At 46.2% G+C, this 24,884-nt stretch overlaps 1 protein-coding gene across 5 annotated transcripts in view; it reads right to left on the bottom strand.

Annotated features, from left to right (window-relative positions):
• Positions 1-13,390: 13,390 nt before the first annotated feature.
• The window catches only part of ACSL1 (acyl-CoA synthetase long chain family member 1), a 70,008-nt gene continuing 58,514 nt past the window's right edge, over positions 13,391-24,884 (bottom strand). For all 5 annotated transcript variants that reach the window (XM_030918654.1, XM_030918665.1, XM_030918668.1 and 2 more), the window contains 9 exons: positions 23,615-23,749; positions 22,899-22,994; positions 21,833-21,905; positions 19,925-20,013; positions 19,165-19,281; positions 17,098-17,241; positions 15,614-15,715; positions 15,430-15,501; positions 13,391-15,058 (listed from right to left, as the gene is read on the bottom strand). In XM_030918654.1, the coding sequence (XP_030774514.1) occupies positions 14,918-15,058; positions 15,430-15,501; positions 15,614-15,715; positions 17,098-17,241; positions 19,165-19,281; positions 19,925-20,013; positions 21,833-21,905; positions 22,899-22,994; positions 23,615-23,749 (969 nt within the window). In that variant the 3' untranslated portion in view covers positions 13,391-14,917. The remainder of the gene's footprint in view (positions 15,059-15,429; positions 15,502-15,613; positions 15,716-17,097; positions 17,242-19,164; positions 19,282-19,924; positions 20,014-21,832; positions 21,906-22,898; positions 22,995-23,614; positions 23,750-24,884) is intronic.

Here is a 24,884-nt window from a genome sequence, read left to right as displayed (position 1 = left end):
GAGCCACTAAAAGTAGTTACCCTTAAGAGAGTGAGTGAGAAGCTTTGTTTTCTAGGAAAGGGGGTGTAGTCAAACCTTTTGTGTTTGCAGGTCTGAAAAAAGAAACTACCCAGTCAAAACAAGAAGGGGTTCAGCACTCTGGGTGGAAATAACAAACGCTCAACCCAAATACATGTAAATAATAAAAGAAAATCAGGAGCATGCATCACTGAAACGTCCAGGGTTAGAATGAGTGTGCGGCGGAGTTGGATGGAGAGGTTTGAGAAGCGGGCAGGGCCCTGAGTCACTGAAACGTCCAGAGGTAGAATGAGTGTGCAGCGGAGTTGGATGGAGAGGTTTGAGAAACCGGCAGGGCCCTGAGTCACTGAAACGTCCAGGGTTAGGATGAACGTCCAGCTGAGTTGGATGGGGAGGTTTGAGAAACCGGCAGGGCTCTAAGTCCTTTTGCTTGCCCACCTCATACGTCGACTTTTCCAGGGGCCGGGTCTTCTGTTTTCCCTCTCTTCCTTCTGGATTTACCGAGCACTTATGATGCAGGCGTTGTCCTGAGTGATTAGTATCTGTTGACTCATGTAATCTTCTCAATTACCCTATGCAGTAGGCACTGTAATCCCAGGTCTCAGCGGAGGATCCCAGGGAGCGGTCCCACTGACAGGAAGTGGTGCTGCCTGCGTGAGCTCCTGGGAGCCTGGTCCAGAGCTTGAAACCCGGCAGCCATTCCATGTCTGTCTGAATTCCACTATTCAGAGAAAGAGACTCCATATCTCCCAGCCTTCCCAGAAAAAGGACTGCCACGCCTACCTGTATTAGGGCTCTCCAGAGAAGCAGAACCAATGTACATACGGGGACAGCAGGGAGAGATTTTAAGAACTGGCCCATGCGAATGTGGAAGCTGGCAAGTCTGCAATCTCTGGGAACAGGCGCACTGGCTAGAAATTCAGGTAAGAGTTGATGTTGCCATCATGAGTCCAAAATCCACAAAGCAGGCCAAACAGCCTGGAAACTCAGGCAGAGGGTCTGTGTTGCAGGACTGAGGAGAATTCCTTCTTCAGGAAACCTCAGTCTTAAGGCCTTCAACAGATTGCATGAGGCCCACCCACATTATGGAGGGTAATGTGCTTCAGTAAAAGCCTACTGATTTAAATGGTAATCACGCCTAACAAACGCCTTCATGGCAATACCTAGACTGGTGTTTGACCAAACAACTCGGCACCATAGCATAGCCAAGTTGACACCTAACATTAACCATCACACTGCCCCTGAACCAATCCCTGTGACCGGGGAAATGGAATACACTCATTCCCTTCCTGGCACCACCTGGATTCCTGCTGGAACTGGAGTGGCGGGGAGCGGGCTATAAACTGGGAAAGGGGAAAATGCATGCTGCAGAGACAGATACATCCATGACAGAAACTTGCGCAGGGTTGTAGAGCTATTCATAGGGAAGCTAGATTCCAACCCACTCCTGCCTTTGTTCCATGCTGCTTCCGCAGTTAGACTGTCAGCTTAGGGCAACGATTCTCGGCTTGGGTGAGGGGAGGGCAGAGGGAAAGGGGTCTACTAGGATGCCTGGGGCGGGGTAACCTGATAAAGCCAGTGGATGCCATCACAGGAAGGAGACTCCCGGGGTGCTCTGAGCAGAGGTTGTGTGAGAGCCCTACCTGCGATTCTGACCCAGAAGAGCCATCTCAGAGTTTCTGTAGTGATTTGTGTTGTTGAGGATGGAAACCACAGCATCTCTGCGAGTTTCTAGATATGGAAAGCCAGGTGGGGAACCTGGTTTGGAGTGGCAGGAAGAGAACACAAAGGCTCATCATAAGCCCTTGATATAAATGTGGGGGCTGGAGCCTGGTCAGGGGAGAAGGGTGTGTAGAGGGGACAAGAGGTGCCCAGCAGATTCCAACCAATCAGAAAAGAAACTCCCCGCAAGGAGAAAGACGGGTTACTTTTTAGGGAAACCATGGCCAGTCTTTTCCATCTTAAGATGGTGCCTGTGTTGTGCTGGTCTCTTTCCACCAGTTAACCATTAGTAAAGTTTGCTAAACTCCACAGCCTTCTGTGTCTAAGGGGCGGTGAGGAAGGAAGGATCGTTAGCAAGGTAGTCAAGCAGACGTGAGCAGGGCAGGAGAGGGCCCCTACAACCAGGAAAACATCTGAAGCTGGTGATTAGCAGCTTCCCGATAAGATCGGGTGAGTGAGCTCAAGCAAACGCGGTAAGAGGCAAAATGATGGCGTTTAACTGGGAGAACGCCTCAACTGCGCATGTGCACAGCCTCGGCAAACACAGTGCGTTGGTGGCCCCTCCCAAGTGCTGGCCGGCCACTGCGCTTCAGGACAGCCCACCCCAAGGGAAGAATCTGGGGACAGGTAACACTGCCCCCTCCCTCAAAGCATGCTAACGTGTAAGACCCCAAGTCAAAGGCCACACAGCACTTGAATCTCTCCTGTCCCCGCTTGGCCCTCCTCCAAGTGTACTTCCTTTTGTTCCTGCTCTAAAACTTTTAAATAAACTTTCGCTCGGCTCTAAAAGTTGCCTCTGTTTCTCACTCTGCCTTATGCCCCTTGGTCAAATTCTTTCCTCAGAGGAAGCGAGAACTGAAGTTGCTGCAGACCTGCGTGGATGCACTGCCATTAACGAGATAGTGTTCAGGGTGGGGTGAAGCATGCTTATTAGAAGGGATGGGCTGAAAACGCAGGAGTGGAGGCAGCGGGGTCAGGAATCCTAGAGGTGATCTGGAGCTGTGTGAGCAACTGCAAGGAACTTCAGGGACACCACAGGACCAGAGGCTTCAGGACACTGGAGGACATAGGTAGCGGGTCCTTAAGTTATATGCTTTCATATTTGGGAAATGGAAAAAAAAAAAAACTATTGTGGCTCAAGCCTGTAATCCCAGCACTTTGGGAGGCCGAGACGGGTGGATCACGAGGTCAGGAGATCGAGACCATCCTGGCTAACACAGTGAAACCCCGTCTCTACTAAAAATACAAAAACTAGCCGGGCGAGGTGGCGGGCGCCTGTAGTCCCAGCTACTCGGGAGGCTGAGGCAGGAGAATGGCGTGAACCCGGGAGGCGGAGCTTGCAGTGAGCTGAGATCCGGCCACTGCACTCCAGTCCGGGCGACAGAGCGAGACTCCGCCTCAAAAAAAAAAAAAAAAAAAAAAAAAAAACTATTGATTTTATTATACAAACTATAGAAAATAATGACAAAACTTTTGGGAGGCTTGGGATAAACTGAGTGCTTGGGCCTGGACACTTCCATGTGGAAATATATGTTCCCTGTGATGGAGGTTGATGTATATATGAGTTCCATGTTTTGGAATTGTTAGTTTGATTTTGATTGATTGATTGGATTGAGACAAGGGTCTCACTCTGTTGTCCAAGCTGGAGTGCTGTGGTGACTTCATAGCTCACTACAGTCTCAAATTCCTGGCCTCAAGCGATCCTCCTGCCTCAGCCTCCCGAGTAGCTGGGATTACAGGCACATGCCACCACACCCGGCTAATTTTTGTGTTTTTCGTAGAGACAGGGTTTCGCCGTGTTGCCCAGGCTGGTCTCAAACTCCTGGGCTCAAGAGATCCACCCACCTTGGCCTCCCAAAGTGCTGGGATGACAGGTCTCCGCAACTGTGCCTGGCCTCATTAGTTTGATTTTAAGTGAGAATATTATTTTCTATCTTACAGGATACTCATGAGGATAAGAGAAGAATGTGGAGGCCCCTGGATACACAGAAGGACGCCATTTCTTATTGGACTCAGCTTTTCTCCAGGGAGCTCTTCTGTTGAATTTTCTTTTCAGCATTGGGTCCACCAGGGGGCAGATGAAGAAAGGGCCTGGAGATTTGACCATGTCATTGAGCACAGAGCTCCTCACTTTCAGACGTGGTAAATACTGCTTCAAAGTCAGTTCAAGAAGATGAATAAGACTAGACATTTTAGCTGCCCTTGCTTAACCCTTTTCCCCTTTCACATAAATGATATTCTTCCACAATTTATTCGATCCATTCCTGTCCATTTCCCATAAGGCAAAGTATGATTTTCTATGATGGAGAGGAAAAGAACTGATGTCTCAAATTTTCCCACTTTCTTATATAACTTCCTACAGCACTTACTAATTATTGGGTACACAGGAACATCTCACTCAGCTTGGCAGTTTAATGGAAGTTGTTATCTGTCTTAAGCAGACTCATTGTTCAACCTCTGTAACTATGACACTGCAAAACAGACTTAACACATCCCAGGAGGGCAGAGATGGGGGAGCAGAGGAAAATACTTTCTCTTCGATGTTCTCTTTAAGAAAAAGAGAAAATAAAATCCAGAAAGGAAGTACTCCTCACCATTTACAGTTAGAGGGCAGAAAGATTTTTTGTAGCAAATCACAATGACATTAGATCTCTTCCTATGTCACATCCTTTTCAACATTTCTTGGGTGCTGTTACCCGGCTGCTGAACTTATTTGCTGTGTAACTAATGTTGTTTTACTTTTTCCAGACCTAACTGGCACTGCTCCTACCCAAGCTGCGATCACACGGCTAAATAGGTCTGGCCAGTACATCATGACCATGCCATGTCTCATGCTTCAGATTCCATTCTCAGCTCCCTAAAGGGCCAGCAGAGTCTGGCGCTGGGACCCTGGCAGGAGCATGCTAGCAAAATTCAGGATTTCTTTAGCCAAGGAATGGCAGACTGCCAACCTGCATAAGCAGTAACTTTACAACTGAAACGGATGTAAAAAACCTGAGAAAGAGAAAATGGAAGGACATCCCAGAGAAAAAGTGTTTTTGTTTTTGTTTTTTTTTTAAGGAAATAAGGACAGAAAAATAAGAAATAAAATGTCTACAGCAGAGTCTTGTGTCTATAACTCTCCCTCAAGCTGTGGTTGGAAAAGAACTTTCTGAAAAAGGTGTTCACCTCTGTAATGAACGTGCTCACTCTGACAGCACTTTTGGTTGACCTGAGTGCACACGGCTGTGCGGCTGACCTTGTTCCGCCAGTGTCCTGACCTCAGCAGCCCTTACTGCTCAGGCAGGAATGGACTCAGCAGATGGTACCTGGCAGACATGCCTCCCAGGTGATGCAGGAACCTTCTTCATAGAACCTACTCTAGAACGAAACCTCTGGCTGCTCCCCTGCACCTCACAGGCCAGCTGTCTCACCCCTCGTCATTGAGCATAAAGATCATTATCACCCAGGCCACAAACATGCCGTTTGTTTCCTGGGCTTAGAGAATCAGGGAAGGCTTCTAAGGGAAGTGCCGTCTCCAATCCTGTGGGAGCAGCCAGGCCAGGGTGAGAGTGCTCTGGGGAGGGAGGCCAGCTCTTCTGCAGTGAGCAAAAGTAGGATGCACTTTGGGAACTGGAATAACAAGTTAGGCAAGTGGCAAGAAATTAGACCAGGTTCCCCACTCCTCAAAGTGTAGCACGAAGACCGGCAGCACTGGTGTTCCCGGGAAGCTTGTTAGAAATGCCGAATTGCTGATTTATTGAATCAGAATCTTCATGTCAAGATCCCCAGGTGGCTGGGCAAGGTGGTTCATGCCTGTAATCCTAGTACTTTAGGAGGCTGAGGCTGGAGTCGCGCCTGAACTCAGGGGTTTGAGACTAGCCTGGGCAACATGGTGAGACCTTGTTTCTACAAATACAAATCAACAAATTAGCCCGGTTTGGTGGTGTACACCTGTGGTCCCAGCTACTTGGGAGGCTGAGGCAGGAGAATCCTTGAGCCTGGGAGGTGAAGGCTGTAGTGAGCTATGATCATACCACATACTGCAGCCTGGGCAACAGAGCAAGACCCTGTCTGAAAAAAAACAAAAAATTCTCAGATGACTGGATGCACAATCAATCTTGAGAAGCCCCTCTCTCACTCCATGAAGCAGTTCAGGCTAGAGAATAGGAAGCCTCTGGACAATGAAGCAGGAGAATCACATGGTAAGACTTGTGATTTAGAAAAATCTTTCTTGCTGCAGAATGGGTAAGGTAGCAGGGACCCATATAGGCAGCAAGGGGGCCAACTAACAGGCTGGTGCAATGGTCCTGGCAAGACGTGGCCTCCACCCTCAGGAGTGGGAATGGGGCATGGAGAGAGGTGGCCAGATTTGGTAGCCGATATGAGACAGCAGCAGCAGGAACTGGTGGCTGAGGCTGCCTGGATCAGCCCTGGAACTTCTCCCAAATGCATGGCCCACTGACAGCTGGGCCCGGGTGGGGTCCAGGCGCTGGCAGCAGCACAGCAGGGTGGGGAACGCAGTATCAGTGGGTGTGGGACTCCAAAACCAGAGTCCTTCTGTGTCTGCACACGTCGCCTGGTGCAGAATGTGAGCAAACTGGTTTTCACATATGCTCCGTGTATGTCCCGTTCAATGCATGGTGCTTCGCTGTCCCTGCAGCTGGGCTCTGGGGTTGGTACTTCTGCTGCTCATTCTCCAATTTGAACAAGCCACATGCAAAGCAGGAAGTCTGCCTGGAGTTCTTGGGGAGAAATACTGTAGCGTTAGTTAGTATTGAGCAAGGACGATTTCGGCCGAGAAATTTGATGGTCAAACCCACGCCCCCTGCCCGATAAAAGTCTCAATAAAAAAGAGTGACTAAGAACTTACATGCAAAATATGTTGATGAAAAAGAAATCCTGTTTTAGGCCAAGAACAGAATCCCTCTGCACCTGAAGAACACAGCTTAGAAGCAAAATTCCTTTAGCAAGACTTGTACCTTTGGAGCAAGTCAACCATGCAAAAGAGTTGATTGAGTCCAAAGGAAAACTCTAGATCACTGTTCATGCCAAATACATGAATAATAAGATGGGAAAATTTCCCTAATTACTCTTGCTGAGTAAAGAAGTGAGTTTAATCTAAACCAACACATACCAAGGCATCTACTGCAGGGTACAGTGGTGAAGAGTCAGCCAGGGTAGGGCACTGGGTGGGGGGTCCCTTTGGCAGGCTCCAGACTAAGCTGGAGTGGAGGTTTCTCAGCACTGGACACCAACACTACTCTGCTGACAAGAGTTGGAAGGACTGTCTCTGTGCTGGGAGCCTAAGGAGAGTTCCCTCCAGTCAGATTCAGGGCTGCAACCATTTTCATAATAAAAGAAGAGGGGGCTGGAGGCTGAGGAAGGGGAGGGATGCTGTGGGCCTGACTAGTCTAACTGACCCGTGGCCCTTTCCTGTTCTGGTCCTACTGGGACCTTCTGCTCTTTGTCCACCTGCTGTGCACCGATGGGGGTCAGAGTGGCAGGTTTCTCTTCTGCCTAGGCTGCTGTGAAAGGAAACAGCAACTGGAAATACGAAAACATAAAAAGGAAATTCCAGAGTCCCTGGCATTTACCTTCCTTCACCTTATGGCATGACTAACATAGCACCGCAAACAGGTACAATTACAATGGAAAGTTTAGCTGCACCCGAGGATTGGCTACTTAGGAGAACTTACTCAACAATGATTGGGCACTCAGGGTGCTCAAGACATTGGGCTTCGCATCAGAGGGGAAGGAACAGCAAAAAGGTGATCCAGACACTCAGAGGCCTTGGAGTCAGCAAATCCAGCTCAGCCACTTAATAGGCATCTGAACTTGGACAAAACAGCTGATCCCTCCAAGTCGTTTCTTATCCATAACAAGGAGGTAATACTTAACTGAAAAAACAAAAAAAAACAAACAAAAAAACCCACAGAAGTACCAGCCGGGTGCGGTGGCTCACGCCTGTAATCCCAGCACTTCAGGAGGCTGAGGCAGGTGGATCACAAGGTCAGGAGTACAAGACCAGCCTGGTCAATATGGTGAAACCCCGTCTCTACTAAAAATACAAAAATTAGCCGGGCTTGGTGGCGGGCGCCTGTAGTCCCAGCTACTTGGCAGGCTGAGGAAGGAGAATCGCTTGAACCTGGGAGGTGGAGGTTGCAGTGAGCAGAGATCGGGCCACCGCACTCCAGCCTGGGTGACAGAGCGAGACTCTGTCTCAAGGAAAAAAAAAACCCAGAAGTATTCAGATAGCTCCCTAATCTTTCCACCCCAATCACCATGGATCTACCCAACATCTAACCCACATTGCCCAGTCTTCTCCTGTTGTAATGGAAGAGTCCTATCAAAGGCCAGTCTCACCACTAACCTTCAGCTCTAACCCTCCCCACCTCCCGAGCTGGCGCTTTCCTAAATCATTCTCTTTCTCTGCTGGATCACTCTCACCAGCATGTCATTCTACTCCAGTATCTCCCATCTTAGAAACCACCACTACCTGCAAGCAACAGAGAACCTCTCAACCCCACATCTCTCTGCAGTTATCGTCCATTCATCTCCACTTTCTTCACAGCAAAATAGAGCTATTTACCCTTTATCCTGACCTCCTGGGAGTTCATTCCTCAATGTGCTCCAGCAGGCTCTGTCCTCCCTATTCTGCTGGAGCAGTTACTGCCAGGGTCACCACCACTGCTGAATGCAGTGGACTATCCCCATGTTATTCTACCTTAAAAAAAAAAAAGTACAGATGGAGGTCTTGCTACAGTTGCCCAGACTGGCCTCGAACTCCTGGCCTCAAGCAATCTTCCAGCCTCAGCCTCTCAGTGTTGGGATTACAGGCATGAGTCACCGTGCCTGGCAACATATTTTGCTTTTAACAGCATATGCCTTAACCAGTGCCTCTTATGCCTTTCCCACAATGCCTTTCTGCCTTGGCTGCAGGGACCCCATACTCTTGGTTTTTGGTCGTTCCTGCAAGGCAGGTAATTCTCAATCACCCTTGCCGGCTCCTTCTTTAACTGTCTCATCCGAGGGCCCCAGGACTCTGTTTTGGGTCCTCTACTGCATTTCCTATCTACACATCTTCCCCGGGTTAACTGATAAAGTCCCACAGGTCTAAATCCCTTCTCTAGCTGATGGCTTTCTGAACTGTTCTCTCCAGCTGGAGCTGTCTCCTGAGCCTGAGCCGCAGACTCGTGTGTATCGTCACGTGGTGGTCTGACAGGAACCTCAAGTGAAAACTTCCAGTCCAAGCTCTTGATCCCCTCCTCCTAAACACATGCCTTGGCATCTTCCCCATCTCAGTAAGCACAGCTCCACCATCTACCCCAGTAGGCTCATACCCCAAGCCCTCTCTGCTCCTGGTTCCTCCCACGCAGTGGTTCTACCTCCAAACTGCTTTCAAATAAATTCCTTCTCCAGCCACTGCCACCCACTCGGCTCAAGCTGCCCTCGCACACTATACTGTCTCCACCTGTCTCTGTGCCTCTCCTTTTATCCCTCGGCAGCTGTTCCCAAAAGGGGAATTCAAGGAATGTCACTCCTTGCCCCAAACCCTTTCCTCCTGAACCAGTGGAAGACTGAGATTCCCTGCAGGGCGGCAGGGCCTGGTAACCCGGCCCCGCATCATCAACTTCTTTCCAGTCCACTCTTTCCCTTGCTCATGATGCTTTAGACACGTCAGCTTCCTTTCAGTTCCTTGACTAGATTGAGCTCTTTCCCACCCCAGGGCCTTGCACCCACTACTTCTTTTGTTGGAAAACATTTCCTCCAGAGCTTTGTAAGGCTTTCTGTTCATTCTTTGGCTTATCCCCCCAAATGTCACTTCCTCAAAGAGACCTTTTTCTGACCACAACACTTAAAAATGGGCACGGTCAATACAACTGCCTTCTTCAAAGCATCCATCACAATCGGCATTATTCGTTTGTTTTCTTGTCAGTTGCCTCCTTCTCTCTCTCCATGAGGAAGTAAGCCTCCCCAGGGCAAGGATCTCGTCTGCCACACTCGCTGCTGCACCTCCACAGCATACAGTAGTGCCTGGCACTTAGCTGATAGTAGATACATCGTTATGGACTGACCACCCATCTAACGGGTTTTGTGAGAATTAAATGAGAGCATGTGTGAAGAGCACAGCATGGCATACTGCCTGTTAGCAAATCCACAATACCTATGGCTATTATGATGTCCATGGTCGGTGATTCGTGGAAGTTCTGGGGAATCACGTGAACCTGCATATCTGTGACTCATGCATATTTTTTTCCTAATACAGAGTATCTGTTTTGTTTTTTTGAGATAGGTTATTGTTCTGTCACCCAGGCTGGAGTGCAGTAGCAGATCATGGCTCACCATACCCTTGACCACCTGGGCTCAAGGAATCCACCCACCTCAGCCTCCCAAGTAGCTGGGACTACAGGTGAACACCACCATGCCTGGCTAATTGTTTTATTTTCTGTAGAGACGAGGTCTCACTGTACTGCCCTGCCTGGTCTCAAATTCCTGGGTGCAAGCAATCCTCCTGCCTTGGCCTTCCAAAGTGCTAGGATTACAGGCGTGTGCCACCACACCTGGTGAGTGGTGTTTCTATCAAGCTTTTGTTCTTGATGGATTTGGGGTTTCATTTTTGCTAAGTTATAAAACCAGAATAAAACTCTGGGAAGTGGCATTAGCCTCTACTGGGGCAAAGAAAAGCCATTAGATGGGAATCAAAACCATTTGTACTGAAGCTTGGAGGTAGAACTGTTGGCACCAAGCAGTCCACCAAGTCTTATCAGGAAGTTCAGTGCCAAAAACACACAAGAAGGAATAGCAATCCACAGCATGAGGTTTCAAGTTCAGCCTCTGGAAGCAGATGGCTAGCTCTAATTCTGTCTGGGGGCATGACACTGATGAAATTATTGGTGTGCTTCCATTTCGTCATCTGTAAGCTGGAATAATGGCGGCATTTGGTTCAAAAGTTTGTAAGTATAAAATGGGTAATCTACGTAAAAATTTCCTGGCGTGTAGCAACGCATTTTAATTATTACAATAATCTACAAATAGGGAGTGGGACAAAAATATTTAACGACCACATGCCAAATAGACTTAAATTAAAAATAGATTGCTTTCCGAGTTTAGATGTAAAATGAGGGTATGGCAGGGCTGGGGCCTGGGAGGGGTCCCTGGGGAGCTCTGAGGGCAGCAGGGCTGCTCTTGCCAGACCCTCACTTCCCCACTTGGGCCTCCTGACTCAGGTCCTACTGGAGACTTCAGCTCTCAGGGAAGTTGCAGAAAGAAGTATCAGCGTGTCAGGGGCCTGGACGGAAGAACGGACTGCCACACAGCCACGCAAACAACTGTCTTGGAATCAATCATACTTTTTCTTTTCTGTTCTGGCTGGAGAGAGACCACTGGGCTTTTGAGGTGGTTTTGATTTGAGGGAAGAAGCACTGTCACATCTCTAGTGCTGTTAAGGAGGCACTGAACCCTAGCAGGGCAGTGAAAATTAAGAATTTTTTTAAAAACAGTGTTTAGGGATTAATATCTAGAATATATAGAGAACTCAGTAACATAAAAATCCCAAGCAACTCATTTTTAAAAAAGGGGTAGAGGATTTGAATAGACATTTCTCCAAAGAAGATATACCAGTGGCAATCAAGCATGTGAAAAGATGCTCAACATGACTGATCATCAGGGAAAGGCAAATCAAAACCACCATGAAACAACACTTCACATTCATTAGGACGGCTACTACTGAAAATAACAGAAAACAAGTGTTCGTGAGGATGTGGAGAAATTGGAACCCTTGTGCGTTGCTGGTGGAAATGTAAAATGATATAGTTGATGTGGAAAACAATATGGCATTTCCTCAAAAAAAAATTAAACATAGAATTACCATATGACGCAGCAGTTCTACTTCAGGGCATATATACAAAAGAAGTGAAAGCAGGGACTCCACAGAATTGTACACTAGTGTTCACAGCAGCATAATTCACAATAGCCATAGAGTAAGAACAATTTGCGTGTCTATCGATGGATGAGTGGGTCAACAAAACGTGGCCTATACACACAATGGAATATTATTCAGCCTTGCAAAGGAAGGAAATTTCTGGCACATGCTACAACATGGATGAGCCTTGGGGACATTATGCTGAGTGAAATAAGCCAGTCACAAAAGGACAAACACTGTATGATTCCACTTATATCAGGTACCTAGTCAATTTAATAGAAACAGAAAAGAAGTGGTGGCTGCCAGGAGTTTAATGGGAGAGGATAATGGGGAGTTGTCATTTAACGGGCACAGAGTTTGTCCGGCAAGATGAAGAGCTTCTGCAGCTGGATGGTAGCGATGACAGCACAGCAGTGTGAATGTCCTGAATGCTACGGAACTGTACGCTGAAAAATGGTGACGATGCTAACTTTATGTGTATTTCACCATGATTTTAAAAGAGCCCAGTGTTTATTATCAACCTCACTGCAAGAGGAGCTTTGTTCAAAATTTCAGCTATTTGTTCAAAAGATTTATTTAATGAACATCTATTAGTTTCTAAGCCCTATGTTTAGTGCTAAGGGAGAGGGGAGAAAGGAAAGGCCTTAAAAACCTCACACTTCATCAGGAGAGAAGGGGAGGAAGGTAAGCTGAGAAAAGACATGAGAAGGATCTGCATTAAAAAAATTCCTGCCAGGCACAGTGGCTCATGTCTGTAATCCCAGCACTTTGGGAGGCCAAGGCAGGCAGATCACCTGAGTCCAGGAGTTCGAGACCAGCCTAACCAATATGATGAAACCCCATCTCTACTAAATATACAAACATTAGCCGGGCATGGTGGCATATGCCTGTAATCCCAGCTACTCGGGAGGCTGAGGCAGGAGAACAGCTTGAACCCAGGAGGCAGAAGTTGTGGTGAGCTGAGATCGTGCCATTGCGCTCCAGCTTGGGCAACAAGAGCACAACTCTGTCTCAAAAAAAATTCTTTTAAGGGGCAGGCTGGACTGGAACTCCTGGGTTCAAGGGATCCTCCTGCCTCAGCCTCCCATGTAGCTGGGACTATAGGTGCATGCCACTGCCCCCCGCTAAGATAAGGATCTTAATAAATAAAGTGGAAGAATGGATGACAGAGCATCTGCACAGGGCTTGATGTGCATATCATCACACCAAACAGAATTTAAGGGAGGAAACTAGATTTAAACACAACAGACTTGGAAGAAATTGGGGGGCTGATTCATTAATACCTGTGGAAAAGAAAATCTTTAAAATCGTAACAGAAGGAATAGGGTAGAGATAGAAGAAAAGAAACAAGAAAAAGTTGGCTGCATAATTCTACAGTAAGAGAATACTAAATACTGCTAAAATACAATAGTGGAATTAAATTCACCACAGAATCACCAGTTACAGCCAGCATCACCTGAAATCCATTTCCCAGCAAGGAAGCTGCATTTTCAGGACCTTCTCTGTTATTCACACCATGACTTTCTTTTCCACAACCAATTAGGACTTTTGCCACAGACAACCTGGTGGGAGGCTCGGGTCAGTGTCTGTCAGTGTCTGAGGCCAGCTGAGTTAGAGGGGGGTGACTAAGAAGAAAAGGAGACAACTGGGAAGGATTCCAGGCCCAGGGCCATTCTTGCTCTTTTCTTGTGCACATTACAGGCTCTTCTGAATATTAAATGTGACATTAAAAAAGATGCCTCACTCCCTGAAATGCAGAAATATTTATTTTGGTTTCCTTCATTGTTTTTGGAAATTCTGTTTTGGTTTATAAAACATAGAAACAGCCAACACTTAAAGCAAACATTCAAAACCCCAAGGTGACAAATTATTGACTTTTTGTGCAATTAAGAATACATATATGAAGTTAGGCTACCAAATAGTGTTATTACAATGACAATTCTTTAGTGCAAGCCCTGTTGTGCTTGTATATAATACATGTACTCTCACATACCCCAAAACAGCTGCTTTAAATGTACAAATGACAGATCAATTCAGTCAAATGTGGCAAAGACTCACAATAAAGTGAACTGCTGTTAATTTCCCAAATTAACTTAAAAAATCCCTGGAGAAGTTAATCCCAGGAAATGAACTTTCCAGATTTCTACATCCTAGAATTTGGCTTCTCAAACACATTTCACAGAAATCAGGTAGCATTATAAGAACATTTACTTATTACTGTCCATTTCAATAAGTACCCAAGTATATTTACTCCCTTAATATCTTTAAAGAAATGCTTGCCTGAGAGTTTATTTTTTGGGGAAAAAGGCAAGTTCATCCCAACATGATCTTTTGATATGAAAACCACATTAAAAATCTGTTGGCCAGTACACAGAGTGAGTGGTTCAGTGAAGATAAAGTAAACAGTTATTCAGGCGTCATAGCTGAGCATGGCTGATCCAGGTAACTCTTTCTTGAAATGCTTGTCTTCACTAGAGAATCTAAGGCAGATTTTTAAATAACCCCTGAAAAAGGATGGAATGGGGGAATCAGGCCTGGAGAACACAGTCCAAGAGCATTCTGCCATGAATGAGAATCCATGCGTTCTGATGAGCACCCATTTGCCGGAGGCTCCTTATCTGCACGGTTCTGACTTGGATCTGCCCTTCTGCTTACTGGAAACCTTATGCTCCAACAGAAACCACACGGGACTGGAGAAGAACATGAGTTTCATCACCCTTATGAATCAGAAGGGTTCTGTGAATGCCTGTGAGAAGGGGCAGTAGCAGGGATTTTAAAAAATCTCTGGTCCGCTTGTGAGATTCTCCAGCCAGGACAGTTGCTCTTACTTTTAAAGGGAACACTTCCCTCTAGTGCACTGCACTCTTTAGAGCAGCAGACGGCTGCAGAATTTGCAGCAAGTAGCAGACATCTCAGAGAGAGCAAAGTCCTAACCCCTTGAATAGAAAAACAGGGAGACAGAAGATTTAAAACCCACCTTTTTAACTGAGGAAGTCTCAAATAACTTAGCACATTTATAGTTTCCCCTTTACAATTTTTAAGGCTCATTTTGGAAAGTGTGTATCACCATAAACATGGTCTGCAACACGAGGTGACTGTAAGGCAGTGTTCTGTTTCCTCTAACATTCCTATGAGAAGAACCCCAAATGGACAAGTCAAACGCGAGTGCTCCCTTCCCTACACTTGCTGTATTCAAAATTACCAACATGAAGGCCATCAGCAGGGGAAGAGATTGTGGAGCTGTGCCATTTCCTCTGAGCTTTCTTCTTCACACTAAACCTTGATAGTGGAATAAAGTTCATCTATCTGCGACCTGAAATAGTTCCGCAGCTCTGGCCTTTTCGCCTTCATTGTTGGAGTCAGAAGGCCATTGTCGATAGAAAATAATTCAGGGTGCAGTGCGATGCCTTTCACCTGCCAATAAACAAGGCAGTTAAAAGAGGAAAGAGGACACAGGCCACCGGTCTAAAAAGCACGTAAGCCTTGGAGGGAATCAACATCCTCCAGCCATCCAATCTATCCTCTCATTTCAACCAAGCTGCACTTTCTCCACAAAGGACAGGCACCCTACTCTTAGGACAGGATTCAGGATCATATTCTGATGCCCCAGGAAAAGAGAACACGTGCTCTTGATTTAAAAACCTTTCCCCTGTCAAACTGCTCCATTATTTATTCCTCATGCATGTCTTTAGGTCACCCCATATGTTTATATAATCTACCTATAAAACATCTCCAAGTGGAGAATTTGTTTTACAGGAATTCATGCACTCAGATGAAGGTCATACCTGTTCAAATGGTTTTAGACCAGAATCCTTCCCAAGTCTCACCATGTCTTCGAGGATAGCTTTTTTGACATCCTAATAGGGTAAGAAAAATAAATTACTTCCTCTGTTGGAGGTCCCTGAATATCTACAGGTACATTTAATGCCAAGTTATGATGAGGAAAGACTGGACCCTTCAGAACCTTACCTTATTTCTGCACAGTTCCTCAAAGGACCCATCAAATCCTCTCTTTTGGGCCCAGGAACGTAATGTCTCGACATCTGGTACCACAATTGCAATGAGAAATGCCTTTAACACAGACAAATGAGTCATTACATAGCTTGATCCAAATGCTCTAAAATAGGGGTTATTTTTCTGTCTTATGGCCCCCTGGGAGAATATGATCCAAGTTATGGATCATCTCTTCAGAACATACTACCCCCTGTCTCCCAGGAGTTCATTCAGCCCAGATTAAGAACTCCTGGTTCTAAAATGTGGATGGTATCAGGAATTTTGCAATTAGTGTTTTTTAAAAACCACTGGAAATAACAATCTAACAAACCTCTAATTTGTATTTACTTCTGTATACTTATTTTTTAAAAGCAGGGTCAAATAAACAAGGTGATGGATATCAGAGGAACATGATGGATATCATGAGACAGGAAAAAAAAGGGAGCCTGTCTCATGCTTGTAATCTTAGCACTCTGGTAAGCTGAGGAGGATCACTTGAGGACAGGAGTTCGAGACCAGCCTGGGCAACATAGTGAGACTCCATCTCTACCAAAAATTTAAAAATCAGCTAGGTGTGGTGGCTTGCACCTGTAACCCCAGCTACTCAGGAGGCTGAGGTAGGAAGATCCCCTTGAACCCAGGAGTTTGAAGCTGTAGTGAGCTATGACTGCCACTGCACTCCAGCCTGGACAACAGAGTGAGCCTATCTTTAAGAAAATAAATAAATAAAATTTATATAGGTTCATTTTTTAAGAAAAATCTCTAATATCCCATTCTTTATAGTCTAGTAACAATAAAATTAAATAAAAATCAAAGAATGAGAAGATTCTAGATCAAAGGAAAATAGCTGCAATCTCAAAGAAAAATAAGTGCATTCTCTTATAAGAAAATATCCTTCTAAAATAATTTTAAAATCTAACAACTTTTCAAAAGGTTAACTTTTCAGGAAAGCAGAGCCTCTCTTCTTTGGCATCATCTGTCCAACATTTTGGCAAATACCATACATGTTTCACTGCAATACTGATTTTGATTTTCAATTTTGAGTATTCTTGGTTCACAACCACCATTTACTCGAAAATGATTAGGAAGCATATGATCAATAGGCTGGGTTTAATATGTGTAAAAATTTTCAACTTTCTTTTAACCCATGTCAATATTTTCTTTCATAATTGGAAACATATATTACCCAGGCTCCCCTCCCCCAGTATGTCTATCCAACCTCCCTTGGTACATCAGACCTCTCTCAGTAAAATAAAAATGTGGAAATTAAAGAGAACACAGTTTTCTGAGTAGGAAATGCCAAGCAGCAAAAATCAGTAACAGGTCAATGATGCTCTAGTATATTAGACATGAAAGCCGATTTATAGGCATCTCAAATTTCCAGTCACATTTAAAGCCCCTGGAGTAGCAGGCAATGGCAATGTCTATGCAGCAAAACTGACAACCCAGAAAGCACATACCTGCAAGCTTTCTCCATGGACAAACACCTGAGCAATAGCCTCACTTCGTATGTAGATATTTTCAATCTTTTCAGGTGCTATGTATTCTCCTTGTGCCAGCTTAAATATGTGCTTTTTCCTGTCGATAATCTTCAAGGTGCCATTCTGTTGATCAGAAGGGAGGGGGTTATGAATGGGCTGATGGCTAGTTTCCAACCAGGATGGATCCCAATATAACAGTGAAAGGTATTTAATACACACTATTGATTCATTTTAATAACATCCCACAGACGTCAGCTATGATCCCATTTTACGGAGAGGAAAACTAAGAATGAGCGAGACTGAGGAACTTGTCCAAGGCTATTCGGCCAAGTGCAGAGATGGAGAAGGGTTCCTAGAGCCCGTGCTCATTCAGCGTCACCACTTGGCACCACTGACTGGTCAACACTAACAAGGCTCTGCTCGCTCAGTACGCCCCCTGCCTGAATTAGGTGCATAACACCTGGCTCACCAAGTGACTCAAGTTCCTTAACAGCAGGAGCACAACTTTTCCTTCCAAAGTGCTCTGCACAGAGTAAGAGTTCAAGAAATGTTTCCTACACAAAGGCCAAATTCCTGTTTTCTTCCTCGATGTCTGGAGGGGTGCTCTTGGCCCTCTGGGAAGAGTGAGTCAACTGTGGAAGTGCTCTAGCATCTCTGGACCAGACCAGTCACATCCCAGTAGTGCTGTAAGCAAAACACTAGTCTCACTTTCACCCCATCCCCACCCCGGGGCCACTCTCACGCCTCCAAAATTGATCTGTAGAAAGTGTCTAGGGTTCTTTTGTTCCACACCAGTTCCCCATTTTCAAAAGGAGCAAACCAAGGTCCAGAGAGACTATGGGATGTGTTTGTGAGTGCCACAGTAGAATTAGAACTGACATTTAATCTCTCTGGAACCGGAAGAGGGGGACTTAATTTATCTCTAAATAGTTTGGGTATTGCAAAATCTGAAGCCATTTTGGGAGGTATTTTTCTAATCAATACAAATTCGAGAGAAGTAAACACCTAAAATCTATAAGAATCTGCCAATACACAATAATAAAAATTATATTTGTAATTTTAGTCCTTGCAATCAGCATAGTAATAACTTTGAAACAATAGGTTACTGGTCAAACCAACAGGTGGGACAGGTCAGGCTTCTTGCACAAGCTTCTCACTCTTAAGACAGACTTCAGAATTTCTCTACAGTAAATGATTCTGAGACTAAATCCAACTAAATTCAAGGGGTTCGTCTAATCTGTGAAACACCTTATTTTTAATGAGATGACAAACCCAAGAAACACATTTATTCCCAAATTCTTGCCCATCCTACATTGCTGGAAGTCCACCACAAATTCCTCCATATCTTATTTAACTGAGCCTCAACATCACAGCTCAGTACGGACACTGTAAAAAGCCACTGTCTCTTTGTGTTCCAGTTGAGAAGCAACAACCAGAATTGATGTTAAGCATCAAAACAGGCTGGGAGTGGTGGCTCCTGCCAATCATCTCAGCACTTTGGGAGGCCGAGGGGGGCGGATCACCTGAGGTCAGGAGTTCGAGACCAGCCTGGCCAACATGGTGAACCCTCATCTCTACTAAAAATATAAAAGTTAGCCGGGTGTGGTGGCGGGCACCTGTAATCGCAGCTACTCGGAGGCTGAGGCAGGAGAATCGCTTGAACCCAGGAGGTGGAGGTTGCAGTGAGCCGAGATCGTGCCACTGCACTCCAGCCTGGGCAACAAGAACAAGACTCTGTCTCAAAAAAACAAACAAACCCCCCCCCCCCAAACAAAAAAAACCACACATACACACAACAGACAGACAAAAAAACCAACAAAACAAAACACATTTGCTAAAGTTAAAGTGAAAATCCAACCAAGGATGCTAAGTGTAAACCTGTCCCCTGCAGGAAATGGAACAGTCTACATCATACCACTCACCAAGGAGGAAGGGAAAGAGAAAATTCAGGGAGCCACAGCCACGTGGCAGCTATACAGCAGACTAGATATTTTCTTCCCTACAGTGGAAGAGAACTGTTTGTGACCAGAGGAGGTGGCAACTTACTGGTAACCATTTTCCAATGTCCCCTGTGTGTAACCAGCCGTCTTTGTCCAAAGCTTCTGCTGTTTTCGCTGGGTCCTTCAGGTAGCCCTGAAATACATTTGGCCCCTTCACACACACCTAAAGAAAAGAAGATCATCAGTGAACAGCATTTACTGGGGCTTCTCCAGAGAAAACTGGTGTGTGCATGTGTGTACGTGTGTGTCTGCCCCAACCTTTAGCTGGAAGCCCTAAACTCCAGGATGCAGAGGGAGTTACCAGAGCCCCACCGGGATCTGCGAGGGATCTCCAGTGCCTCTACTTCCCTTCCTGAATTACCTCAGTTCTGGTCAATTTGGAGGGCAAAGGCTGGCCCTAGGTTCTGGCTCAAAGCTGTTGGAAAACCCCTCAGGGGATGAAATCCCTTTTAAGTAATTAGGTTTCCCATCCCGTAGCCAGCAGCTCACTAACAGGAACCCAGGGCAATCAACAGGCACGAGCTCCGTCCCAGGAACTGAGGCCACCGGGCCTTTCTTTGCAGGCCCTTGAGCCCAAATCCCTATGAGGCCTGGCAGAGGAAGGCAGGCATCAGTGTCCCTCCTGCCGACTCCCCGAGAGCTGAACATAAATGTACCCTCAGAAAGAAGCCTGGCAGACTCCAGGATCACCAATGAAGTCAAGCTCAATGGCTTTATTGAGCTGTTGGGAAAAACCACTGCATTCGCAAAGGCCAGCGATCCCAGGAAACGGCAGTGAGGGGAAATGACTGACAGTTTTCACTCACCTCGCCCTCACCCTCAGCAGCCAGGTAATTCATTTCTTCCACATCAACAAGTTTTATCAAACTGCATGGCATCGGGGCCCCAACATGGCCTGTATATTAAATAAGCAAAGGTCACTCCTAAGGGAACTAATTATAACCTCAGGTCACATTATTTTGATAGCAAACAGGATTCCACAAAAGAAAAACAGCTGGGATAAACTTCTGATTTCTGCAGTTATAGCCATTCTCTTCCTAGTATAATTAAAGAGAGTCTATTCTCAGACGAGGGCAGAACATATTTAGTCTCTTCAGGACCTTTTCCAAGTGTGATGCTCTGTTATGTATGAGTAATGTGGCCTCTATGGGAAGGTTCCTACAAACACCTGGAAGCAGGCTCTCTCAAACCTTCACCCGGCTTCCACCCTCCAGTCGCCCCCACCCATTACTTGCACTCATCTTACACAGACTTTTTTTTTTTCTGAGACGGAGTCTCGCTCTGTCGCCCAGGCTGGAGTGCACTGGCGCGATCTCGGCTCACTGCAAGCTCCGCCTTCCAGGTTCACACCATTGTCCTGCCTCAGCCTCCCGAGTAGCTGGGACTATAGGCGCCCGCCACCATGCCCGGCTAATTTTTTTGTATTTTTAGTAGAGACGGGGTTTCACGGTGGTCTGGATCTCCTGACCTCATGATCCGCCCGCCTTGGCCTCCCCTTACACAGACTTCTTAGCATCCCTGTTCTCTGTAAGAAGAGAGAACATATGCAGCTTTGGCAAACCTGACACACCACCTGGTTCTCATCAACACGGCCTTTATTTCCTTGCATATGAAGAAGCATGTCTTACAGTTTTTACTAAGATGGGACAGTGCTTATTTCTACAGCTAACTTAACTCTCTTGCCAAAGGCTGTTAAGACTGGGTTGTCTTTTCCAAAAGCAGCAACGTCAGACATTAGATATGTTAGATATTAGATATCACATTGGATATCACAAATAATTCTTCCTATGTTTTAATAATTTGAGCTTCTAGAGATCAGTATCCCAAATTCTCTGTTCAGGAAACTGAGGTTAAAAATTAAACAAATACCATAAAGAAGATTCACAGACTGTGCCAATTCCAGTAGAATTATGTTACTAGATAGTGCTAGGTTCTAGAATCCATGTTACTAAATGGTGTTAATACTTATAATACTCCAAATAAGCCAGGAAGTTTATTTATCACAGTATAGAATTTACTACTCAGGTGACACAGAGGAAGCACAGAAGTTCTGCAGTCAGGCCGGGGTTGAAATCCTGGCTCCAAAGCATAATGCTGTGTAAATTCTCAGACATTATTTATGTGTTACTTAAGCAACAATCTATCATTTCCTCTGAGAAGTACCAGAACTTATCTCACAGGGACGCTGTTGGGGTTACACGGACATTAGGTGCATCCTAAGCACCCATCGTAGAGGCTTACCCATGACAGGTGCTCAATGATTTCTGTTTGTCCTCCTCCTTTTTCCTTTTGAGAAAAGACTCTTTGAGGAAAAGGACTTGTATTTATTCCTATTGGTAGTCCTAACACCTAGCACAGCACACAGTACAAATTTAATAACTATTTGTTGTTTAAAATGACCAAATAACGAGACCCTACTCAATTACTAGGAAGCTCTGTTGGGCCAGACATTCTCAATCTGGAACACAGGGCCCCCTCTCAGATGTCACTAGTAGGGTCTAGGCAAGTCTCTGCTGCCACCAGCTTTACAGTCAGATCCCCAATGCCACCCCTCAGTTGCAGGAGGCATTTTCCCCACAGTGCCCTGATTTACGAGCAAACACAGCACTTTTGTTTAAGATGGTTAATGAACCAATCAGTGATTCACCCAATTTCAGACATACCAATAACCCAATATGAACAATATTCCAAAAAGAGGCCTCCCACAGTCATACCTGCGGTCCAGTCTCCAGGCATACTCAGGCAGCACCCGGCAGTGCACTCGGTCTGTCCGTAGCCTTCATAAAACTGGGGCACCAAGAGACGGGACATTATTAAGGAGAGCACAGTCACACCTTTGCTGGAAGTGCACAAGCAATGAAGTATCACTAACTCCCAAGTCATGGCTGACTGTAGTGAAATTTCGTTTCAAATGGTCTGTTCAGTAAATTCATTCAATGGTCCAGTGTGCTTTACGCCAACACCAGCCGTCACCCAGGTGCACTTTCTACTTAACTTCCTGTTGCCAAGCAAGGGAGAACCCCTATGTGACTGGTCACCACCCAGCGGCAGTGAACTCCCTTGGCCGGTTCACAGGACGTGTACCCCACACATGTCCCGTCTGTCACCAAATCCTCCTTTCCCACGTTACTACAGGTTGTCGGCATGGTGTGCGGGTAGGCTCATCACCTGTGACCCATTCCACACCTGCGTGCCTGCTTCTAAAGGTTAGACAATCGTGTGCCTGATCCTGGAGAAAATTCAACAAATGGCAGACACACACATTCCCCTGCCTAGGGTAAAAAATATACATATGGTTGCTTCTCCAAGCAACCTAGTAATAACATGTCTTCCGAACAAAAATAACACACACACACAAAGCAGGGGGTGGGGAAGGACTGGGGTGATGTTGGTGAACGGACACAAAGTCTCCATCAGGAGGAACGGGTTCAAGAGCTCCATAGCACCCAGTGGTGACTACAGCTAACAACAATGTATCATATCCTTGAAAACTGCCCAGAGGGTAGACTCCAAGTGTTCTCACCATGGGGGGAGAAAAAAGCATGGGCAGTAAGACACATGTTAATGAGCTTGATTTAGCCATTCCACAATGTTTACATACATCAAAACATCCTGTTGTATGCCACAAATACAGATACGCTTGCCAATGAAAACAGACACACACACACACACACACACACACACACACACACACACACACAGAGTACAGACGACTTTTGGCGCAGAAGAGGACTGGGCGTCCTAGCGTGGGAGAATCAGGCGCCCTGACATCCACCTCACCTGACAGCCCAGGGCTGCTCTGAGGAACGTCAGCACAGTGGCAGACACCGGTGCGGCTCCCGTCACCATCAGCCGGACTTTTCCGCCCAGGCTCGACTTTCAGGGAGGGAGAGTGGGAGAAGGTGAGAGTTACACACCTGCAAGTTGGCGGCCTCTCCGCCAAGCAGGCCCGCTTGGGACCCCGTTCCCTAACCCACAGCTGAAGGCCACATGGAGAACTCAGTGCTCACGACGGCAACACAGGGCTCCAGTTTGTTTCCAGCCGTGACTGCCCTGTTCCCTCCCAAAGGGGACAGAAGTCAGCCCCACCTCTGCAGAAGCTAGTTCAGGAAATTAGAACACGACTGGGGGGATCTGTGGCAACGACCACAGTTCTGGCCTTTTGGGGGGCACAGTATTATTACACATTATCACTCATGCCTGAAAAACTACCTCAGGAGTGACACTTGTTCCGGAGAGATGAAACAAAATGGAGAATGAGAAAGGCCACACTACCCAGAATCCTTCTCCCCCAGATGGCTGCAGTGCCATTTATCTTAGAAACTGAGGCCTCCTTAATGGCTCTGCCTTAGTTTTAAACGTGTGCCAGAATTAAACAAAAACATGTCATTCTCTCCCTCACCTTCATCTCTCCCTCTCACAAAAAAAAGCCCTCCCAGAACTCTGAACACCGGAGCTGGTTGCCATGGGAGCAGCGGCTGGGAGTCCCGTGTTACCTGCACTTTGTGGAAGATCAGCCGGTCCCACAGGCTGTTGTTTCTGATGATGCCGCTGCGAAGCTCTGCTTCTTTCCTCTTGGAGGCAAAGTCCAAGAGCCATCGCTTCAGTGTGGTGTTTGCTTGTCCAAAAATCTAATGAGGCAAGACATGAGAAGGTTTCCACGCCTACCAGAAAGGCCAGAGTCAAAAAGTGTGGAGAAATCGGAACCCTCATACATGGCTGGGGAACACAAAATGGCACAGCCGCTCTGACAGCCTGGCCGGTCCTCTAACAGCCCCGTGTGGTCAGCACAGGACCAGCAATTCCACATCTCGGTATACACCCAGGAGTAACGGACACATACATCCCCAAATGCCCATCAAGTAGGAATGTGTAGGCCAGGTGCGGTGGCCCATGCTTGTATTCCCAGCACTTCGGGAGGCTGAGGTGGGTGGATCTCCTGAGCTCAGGAGTTTGAGTCCAATGTGGCCAACATGGTAAGACCCCATCTCTACAAAAAATACAAAAATTAGCCGGGCATGGTGGCAAGTGCCTGTGGTCCCAGCTACTCAGGAGGCTAAGGTGGGAGGACTGCTTGAGCCCTGGAGGTGGAGGTTGTAGTGAGCCATGATAACACCACTGTACTCTAGCCTGGATGACAGAGAGAGATCCTGTCTCAAAAAAAAAAAAAAAAAAAGGAATGGATAAATAAAATGCGTTATATCCATACAGTGGAATATTATTTGGCCATTAAAAGGAATGAAGCAAATATGTGCCACATGGATGCTCATGAAAGCAGCCAGTCACAAAGGAGCACATATGGCATGATTCCATCCATAGAAAAGTCCAGAATACAGAAATGCACAGATTGAGAACACAGATAAGTGGATGCTTAAGGGTGGAGGGGGTCTGGGCGATGACAGCTAAAGAATAGGTAAGGGTTTCTCTTGGAGGTGATGAAAATGTTCTAAAATTGATTGTAGTGATGGCTGCAGAACTCCGTGAAAGTACTCAAAACCTTTGAATTATACACTCTAAATCCGCAAATTACATAGAGTATTATATGTTGATAAAGTTGTTCTTTTAAAAAGAACCACTAAAAACGTAACAAGGTTCTGAGAGATAACAGAAGTCCTGCCTCTAAGTGAAAACTCATTCTGGAGACTGCCTGCTCGTGCCCCACACGCCTGACCCTGGCTGTGTGGTCCACGCGATGATACCCACCACAGAGGGGCTGGTGTTCTCTTGGGCTCTGCTGTGGCTTAGTCACTTCTTTCAGTGTGGCCA

The sequence above is a fragment of the Rhinopithecus roxellana genome, chromosome 2 (assembly GCF_007565055.1).
Source record: "Rhinopithecus roxellana isolate Shanxi Qingling chromosome 2, ASM756505v1, whole genome shotgun sequence".
NCBI classification, from domain to species: Eukaryota; Metazoa; Chordata; class Mammalia; order Primates; family Cercopithecidae; genus Rhinopithecus; species Rhinopithecus roxellana.
Note: the sequence above shows the minus strand (reverse complement) of the source record. Positions and strands in the feature narration are given on the sequence as shown.